This window comes from Bison bison, unplaced genomic scaffold (assembly GCF_000754665.1).
Source record: "Bison bison bison isolate TAMUID 2011002044 unplaced genomic scaffold, Bison_UMD1.0 scf7180017864384, whole genome shotgun sequence".
NCBI lineage: Eukaryota > Metazoa > Chordata > Mammalia > Artiodactyla > Bovidae > Bison > Bison bison.
Window position 1 is genome coordinate 16,837,192 of NW_011494956.1, and position 8,838 is coordinate 16,846,029.

The 8,838-nt window shown below is 38.2% G+C and overlaps 1 protein-coding gene across 7 annotated transcripts in view; it reads right to left on the bottom strand.

Annotated features, from left to right (window-relative positions):
* Positions 1 to 8,838, bottom strand: part of CEP63 (centrosomal protein 63kDa) — a 76,019-nt gene that overhangs the window by 66,595 nt on the left and 586 nt on the right. The window contains exons 2-3 of one of the 7 annotated variants that reach the window (XM_010858269.1): positions 7,206 to 7,898; positions 5,883 to 5,920 (exon numbers count right to left, since the gene is read on the bottom strand). The exons of the other annotated variants lie outside the window; for them this stretch is intronic. Of the exons in view, the coding sequence (XP_010856571.1) occupies positions 5,883 to 5,920; positions 7,206 to 7,289 (122 nt within the window). The 5' untranslated portion in view covers positions 7,290 to 7,898. The remainder of the gene's footprint in view (positions 1 to 5,882; positions 5,921 to 7,205; positions 7,899 to 8,838) is intronic. 7 annotated transcript variants of the gene reach the window in all.

An 8,838-nucleotide genomic window follows, 5' to 3' on the forward strand; every position in this document is an offset into this window, starting at 1 on the left:
CTTAAAGCTCAACATTCAGAAAACTAAGAGTATGGCATCTGGTCCCATCACTTCATGGGAAATAGATGGGGAAACAGTGCAAACAGCGGCTGACTTTTATTTTTCTGGGCTCCAAAATCACTGTGGATGGTGATTGCAGCCATGAAATTAAAAGACGCTTGCTCCTTGGAAGGAAAGTTATGACCAACCTAGACAGCATATTAAAAAGCAGAGACATTACTTTGCCAACAAAGGTCCATCTAGTCAAGGCTATGGTTTTTCCAGTAGTCATGTTATGGATGTGAGAGTTGGACTTATAAAGAAAGCTGAATGCAGAATTGATGCTTTTGAAATGTGGTGTTGGAGAAGACTCTTGAGAGTCCCTTGGACTGCAAGGAGATCCATCCAGTCCATCCTAAAGAAGATTAGTCCTGGGTGTTCATTGGAGGGACTGATGTTGAAGCTGAAACTCCAATACTTTGGCCACCTGATGTGGAAAGCTGACTCATCAGAAAAGACCCTGATGCTGGCAAAGATTGAGGGCAGGAGGAGAAGGGGATGACAGAGGATGATATGGTTGGATGGCATCACTTACACAATGGACATGGGTTTGGGTAGACTCCAGGAGTTGGTGATGGACAGGGAGGCCTGGCGTGCTGCGGTTCACGGGGTCGCAAAGAGTCGGATACGACTGAGCAACTGAACTGAATGGAACTGAACTAACCACTAGATATACAGTATTGAAACTGAAATAGCCCTTTTCAAGGAATTAATAGTCCAGTATGGGAAAGAAAAAAATTTACTAAAATGTTCCCCTAAAGTGATAAATACAGTGATACAGACATGCATAGGGTATCCTGCAAACACAGGAGAAGAAGAAGACTGGAAAATACAACCACGGCACATTATCTGCACTTATTTCTAAAGTTACTATCAGGAGTATTAAATAACTATTCATGCATAAATATGGCAGAGAGGATTTCTTTCTAGTTGGTTTATCATTTTTATTATACCAAAATTAGACAAAATAAAAAGTTAAAGGTTTTCATGTTCTATTCCACTGTCTTTCAAACAATGATACAGTCAATTACAACAAGACAAAGATTCTGCTTTGCTCCACTGCAGGGAACTGAAAGGCAGTACACAGTTCAGACAGTACTAGGCAGATGAAGATCCAGGACAGAGTCTTACTCTGCAACTAACTAGCTTTGTGTCCTTGGACTTCACTTTCTTTCTTTATGAAGGGGCATGACCTATATAGTCTCCAAAATTTTTTCCAGTTTTTAAAGGGATTCTAATGGTCAAACACATATATACTGTAAGTACCATGCTCTGGACAACTCTATGTGGATATTTAGATTTAGTAACATAATACACAATATATTTTCTGGATGACATTATTTAATAATTAGCAATATTTATTTTGTTGTTGTTCAGTCGCTAAGTTGTGTCTGACACCATGGACTATAGCATGCCAAGCTCCTCTGTCCTCCGTTAGTTTCAGGAGTTACTCAAATTCATGTCCAGTGAGAAGCTAAAAGTCACTGAATGCTCAACTGTTCTGCCTTGTCTATACTGTCTAATTCAATCTTCATAACAATCATAAAAGATACATACTATCATTTTGAGGAAACCGAGGCTTGAAAGGTTAACTTGACTATGGTAAACTACAAACCACAGTCCCAGGACTCCAACCTAGGCAGTGTGACTCCTAAGCTCCAGCCAATATGTGATCTTTATATATTTTACAGTATTCCAGGTCTTAAAATACATCAGCATATCTTCTGATTTAATAATATCTTCCTGATATAAACAAAATGAAACCAAACTGAAAAGTCTGGACACAGGAAGAAATACAGACTGAACTGTGACACCACCACCACGGACACCAGAGGGCAGCAGCACAACAGCGAACATAGCCCATTTCAGAAAGTAAAATCATGGTCTAAGACAATGAGATCTGTTTTAAACAAAAGGTGGGGGTGATGTAGGGAAGATAAGTAACATTTGCTACAGAAAATAATCTAATATATGATGTTTTTTAAAAAATACTTTCACCATCTTCTTGAGCAGCTAACAAACACCATCCCTTCTCCTTCCTGAGGATCAGGTAAAAAGCAAGAACTCATTTCTATGTACTTTTCTGAGTTTCTCTCGCAGCTATATCACAGACTCCTTTCCTAACAATCTGACCCTCATTCAGCTGCATGCAGTACATTACTCTGCTTTCCTTTTTGGCCTGTTCCATGCAATAATTATATAAAGTTTATTCTTTGTCCAAAATAAATACAATTTTAAGTATTATGTTGGTGCAAAAGTAATTATGGGTTTGCATTGTCAAACTTTGCCGTTTGATGTTGGAATACATTTTTATATAAATGTGGTTATGTTATACATCATTTTAATGCACATTTCTAGCTTTATATTTTTTTGCTAATGACTTATTACTTGCTATTTATTTTATATTTATTTTAGACTAGGGAAATGATGTTAGACAAAAAGTAAATTTGAACAATTTTCTTGAGTTCAAAATGGGTCATAAAGTAGCAGAGACAACTCACAATATCAACAATGCATTTGGCCCAGGAACTGCTAATGAATGTACAGTGCAATGGTGGTTCAAGAAGTTTTCCAAAGGAGACGAGAGGCCTGAAAATGAGAAGCATAGTGGCCAGCCATCAGAAGTTGACAACAATCAAGTGAAAGGATCACTGAAGCTGATCCTCTTACAGCTACAGAAGAAGTTGCTGAAGAACTCAGCATCAATCATTCTATAGTCGTTTGGCATTTGAAGCAAATTGGAAAGGTGAAAAACCTCAGTAAGTGGGTGCCACATGAGCTGACTGCAAAAAAAAAAAAAAAATTGTCATCCTTGAAATGTCATCTTCCCTTATTGTACACAACAACAATGAATCATTTCTCAATCGGACTGTGACGTGCGATGAAAAGTGGATGTTATAGGATAAATGGCAACCACCACCTCAGCGGTTGTACTGCAAAGAAGCTCCAAAGCACTTCCCAAAGCCAAATGTGCACCAAAAACAGGTCATGATCACTGTTCGGTGGTCTGCTGCCTGTCTGATCCACTACAGCTTTCTGAATCCCAGTGAAACCATTACGTGTGAGAAGAATGCTCAGCAAATTGATGAGATGCACCAAAAACTGCAATGCCTGCAGCTGGCACTAGTCAGCAGAAAGGGCCCAATTCCTCTCCACGACAACACCTGACCACATGTCACACAACCAACACTTCAAAAGTTTAACTAATTGGGCTACAAAGTTTTGCCTCATCCGCCATATTCACCTGACTCAACCAACTACCACATCTTCAAGCATCCTAAAAACTTTTTGCAGGGAAAATGCTTCCACAACCAGCGCAGTGGCAGAAAATGCTTTCCATGAATTCATGGAATCCCAAGGCATGAATTTTTATGCTACAGGAATAAACAAACTTATTTGTTGTTGGCAAAAATATATTGACTGTAATAGTTCCTATTTTGATTGGATTTCCCAGGTGGCGCTAGTGGTAAAGAAACCGCCCACCAATGGAGGAGACATAAGAGATATGGGTTTGATCCTAGGGTGGGGAAGATCCTCTGGAGAAGGGAATGGCAATCCACTCCAATGGACTGGAGAATCCCAAGGACAGAGGAGCGTGGCAGGCTGCAGTCCATGGGGTCGCAAAGACTGAAACATGACTGAGCAACTTAACACACTATTTTGATTACTAAAGATGCACTTGAGCCTAGTTATAATGATTTAAAATTTAGTCTGAAACCACAATTATGTTTGCACCAATCTAATAATTAGTGTCATAATCTGTTATTCCTTGCCATTAACATAAAATGTTAAAGTAGTTAAATGGAAACTTTGCAGCTCTATAATTGGCACAGGACAAGCTTAGTCATTTCAGCATTTAGACCAAGACATCAACAATCAAAAGTTATAATTAAAAATCTCCACTGGAATGAAGACTGTTTTAAATCAGTGAAATCTAGAATAAGGTGCTTAAAGGAAATACAGGCTTTTTCATCAAGTCTGGAAAGCTGGGAAAACATACTTTAAATCTTAGAGAAAAAGAATCCAAAGAAGGTATCTAATAATGGACAAATCTTTGAAATTCATTAACATATTGGAATTTAAGAGCTAGAAAGGACCAGAAGGCCTCCAATTTAGCTTTTTCACTTTATAGATCAGGAAAAATATCCAGAAATATGTGCCTGAGATCAAATTATTCACAAAATGGGACACAGAAAGAAAATAAATCTAGTTGGAATTATGAATTAATCCTAAGAGAAAGAATATGTCAAAAAAAAAAGAAAAAGAAAGCAATAAAAGGAAAAAAAAAAAAAAAGAATATGTCTATTCATCAAGTCTCATTTTAAAGGAGGATTACAATGTTTTGTCCCTCACCTACCTTGGTGTTACTGTGATTACAAAGATCTATGGCTGTGTCAGATATACTATGACTGAAAAACTGTACCTGCTCCAATAAATAATCAGTATCATTTACAAATGCCCAGAAGGGTTCCTACTTAAACTTAAGGGACAAAATTATCAGATAAAAGATCAAAGAAACCTCCCAAAATAAAAGTGAAATTTTAAAACATGGTCTAAATTATGACTCCAAATTCAGAAAGAATAAGGGCAAAGACTAAGAAATCTTTAGTAGACAAAAATACAATCTTACATGGTAAAAATGCTGTAAGCAAAGCTGAAAGATAACTGACAACAATACTTAAAGTTTTATCACAAGGGGTTAATTATCCAAATGCATAAAGACTAAAACTACTAAAAACTGAAGGGAAAAAAGAAATCTATAGAAAAATGGGCAGAAGATAAGAACAAAGAGTTCACAGAAAGAGAAATCCAAATAAACATATGAAAAGATGTTTAACCCTGTTCACAGTAGAGAAATATAAACTACATGTTATGCATAATTGTCAAAATACATTAAGCATATAAAATTATATATAGATATATAGTATATAGTGCATTTGTTCTTACATAAGGACAAGCCCCAAACTGGAAAATATGATACCTATAAGAAAGGGAAATAGTCAGGGTAGAGAAAACAGGAAGCTAAACTTGTTAGGATGGACCTTAACGGGTACTTGTTTTATAGGCACTATGCCAATGTTTTACTTATAATGAAACAAATCCAAATGAAGGGGAAAAAAAGCAGTATTGAAAATTACTGGAAACGAAATAAACTATCAACTAGATACCAAGTTGGCAGCCTTACCATGTAACAAATTGCTTCATATGCTTTGAAAACACAACAACTTTACTGTATATATTTCAGGTGGCATAGGTACTAAGGACAAAAAAGTACTACAAAGAAATCCTAAACTAAATTCAGGAAACAGTTAACAGTAAATTTGGTATTCTTAATTTGAAAGAATTACATATAGGAAAACAGTAACTATGTTAATAAGCAAAAGAGAAAAAGATATAAAAAATATAAAATCAAGTGTTTTTAAAAAGCTATGAAATTAAATTGGCAATATCAATGTGAATTCTGTATGTTTCTTGTTTTTAAAATGTACCTATTTCCTAACTTTGGCTACTGTAAATCCTAAAACCAATGACCAACCTAGTAGCAAGAGCACCTCTAGCACCCAGACTTGTCTCTCAAATCACCTCAACGAACCAGGGCTGCTTGGTGGCCAGAAATGTATAAGTGAGCCAGGAACATGTTTTAAAAGAAAATAAAGAAACTCTCAAAGACTACCACTGGTCATATCAAAGTGGACAGGAGCCAACTTAAACAGGCTGCCACTTGCCAAAAACTTGAGTATGCAAAAAAAAAAAAAAAGACTGCAATAGGTTGAGAAACTTTAAATATATTCAAATCTATAAGTTCATGATGATTAAAAAAAAAAGAAAATCCTCATGGTTACCTTTGAAGGTTGCTAGGCCACCAACTCATTACTGTGCTCTGAAAATAGAGGGAAAGAATTAAGCATTTTTCTTGCTTTTCTTGTACAAACTGTATTTCAAATAGCTGGTGGGGTAATCAAACAGCTGGTGAGTTAAAAAGTTCATAAAAAATTTCCAGCTAATAATACTAAGGAATGATGGAATCAGAAAATCACTATAATGCAGCCCCTAATGCAATAATGGATATAAGCAACTTAAATCCATGAAAGGATCTCACCATTAAGTGAATGGTTCGTGGATAATTTCATGATGAATGGATTGGGCTGACAATACCTGAACCCATGCTGCTCAATCTTAAGAAAGAGAGAAACTCAGAAATAACGTGCCTCACTGAAGGATTTTGCACCAACAATGAAATCTTCTTCTGCCTCCTCCCCCAAAAGAGTCAAGGTTGAATCTGATCAAGCTTCTAGATCAGTGCTGTTCAACAGAATTTTATGCAATTATGAAGACACTTTGTATATACAGCATTTGAAGAGTAGCTATTTGGCATATGTGTATTGCTGCTGCTGCTGCTACTGCTGCTGCTGCTAAGTCGCTTCAGTCGTGTCCGACTCTGTGTGACCTCATAGACGGATTAGACACTTGAAATGTGCCCAGTGCAACTAGAAAACTGAAATTTTTTGTTTTATTTAATTCATTTAAATAGCCACAGGTGGTTGACACCTACTATATGGGCTGTGCAAGTCTAGATCTCACTACCAGTTTATTCCCTTTAAAGGAAATAAAGGGAATAGGTGTACAAGTTAAAAGATGGCATCTGGATGCAATCAACTAAATCTAGAAGTTAAGGGAAAAAAGGGAGGCAACAAAATTGTAACATTAAAAAAGACTGAGGGACTTCCCTGGAGGTCCTTCTAGTACAGGACCTTCTAGTGCAGGAGGTTGCTGGTTCCATCCCTGGTCAGAAAGCTAAAATCCCACATGCCAAGTGCCCAAAAAAACAAAACATAAAACAGAAGCAATGTTGTAATAAATTCAACAAAAGACTTTAAAAATGATCTTCATCAAAACAAAGCAAAAAAATCTTAAAAAAAAAAATCAGAAAAAGATTGAAAAAGTATATCAACTCAATGCAACACATGGATCTCTATGGGATTTTAATCCAAACAAGCTGATTTTAAAAACACATATATGGGACAGGTGGGAAAATCTGAACCCAGACTGAATACTGACAATGTTGTTCAGTCGCTAAGTCATGTCCAACTCTTTCCAACCCCGTGGACTACAGCACTCTAGGCTTCCCTATCCTTCACTATCTCCTGGAGTTTGCTCAAACTTACATCCAATGAGTCAGTGATGCCATCCAACCATCTCATCCTCTTCCACTGACCCCTTCTCTTTCTGCCCTCAATCTTTCCCAGCATCAGGGCCTATAGGATTTTTACTAATTTTCATAGATGTGATGACAAAACTGTGGTTTTGTAAAGCTGAAAACACAATCTGAGTTCTTAGAGAAAAAAATTTAAAGTAACACAGAAACCAAAAATTCATTTCCTGAAACCCAGGTCAGTGTCGGTTTTAGCTGAATTTCAAACAAGCTGACATACGTTTAAAAGTAGGAAGCTCTAATAAAGTTGACTTCTGATGCTGTTAGCATCTAATACCACTACTACCTTAACTGACAACGGGAAAGGCCAAAGTCGTTCTACCTTTAACGGGAGACAAGTGGCATCAATACAGTTAATACATACAACAACTACAATAATTGTTAAAACCTAAATCTACATCCATTTTAAAGAGTAGTGTAACTGAATGTTTCTAAACATTTAGCCCATTTAAATTTCAGTCGTTCTTACTATACTGATCACTGATGATACAGTCAAGAGGCAAGAAGCTCAAGATAAAAACCTAATGATACTACATTTCAAATAAGAAAATACATACCCTTTATTATATCATTAAGCTACAGCTATGATCAGTATAGAAATATTTGAAGGTAAGGTGTAATGATCCTTATGGTTTCCTCTTCGTATCTAGAAAATAGTTAAATGCAAGCATGTGGGGAACTGTATAACTACAGGGCACAAATCCTACAGTACTGTTTTATTAAAGGAAGAAAAAAAATGTTAACACTGGTTTAAGGAACCGTTTGTAATGCTTAAGGAAAACTACTCTGCGCAATACGTGTGCTTTAGTCGCTGTAAATGAACACGAGTCGCTGACAGCAAGCTCACTTTTACTCTCTGATGTTGTAAAAACTACATTTTGAGCCTAAAGTTGACTGCTGTCAAATATGTTCATGATTATAGTGTTCTATGGACCCATCCCTTTTTTTCTATTTATTTCGCATCCATGATTTCTATGGAGCAATAAGTTCAGGGTTCCCCAAATTCTGTCCTTCATGATTTCTGCCACATTACCTAGTACCTCTGGAACATTAAGGTTTTTAAGTCAATTATTTTTAAAAACTTGCTAAAATTCCCACCCATAAATGAAGCGCTATCACCTGTCCTCAGTAACCTAAGTCGCAACAAGGCTAGGAAGCTAGCCAGATGAGGCAACCCAGGCGGGAGGGCTGGGCCGGGGGTACCTCCCTAGAAGTGGCAGACTGACTCGCTGCCGACTCCGCTGGGAGAAGGGGAACAGCTCGCCCACCCCGCCGCCCTCCCGCCGGCCGGCCTCAGGGGAAGGGCTGACCACCTGGCTGGCCCGAACTGCGCGCCGTGAGAGGCCATATCTTGCTTCGCGGGTCTGCGAAGTGTTTGCGGTCGAGGAGGGGCGGGGCGCCGGGGCGGAACCGGGCCGGCGGAGGCAAGCCTGGAGGCCAGCGGGTGGCTGAGGAAGTCGGGCCCCGGCCATTCGGCCGCTCAGTCTGCGGCCCCACTGCAGCCAGGGCTGCCTCCGGTTCCGGACACGGGCACCCGTCGCCTGTTGGATTTTCACACATGCGGTTACAGGCCTGCCACGAGCGCG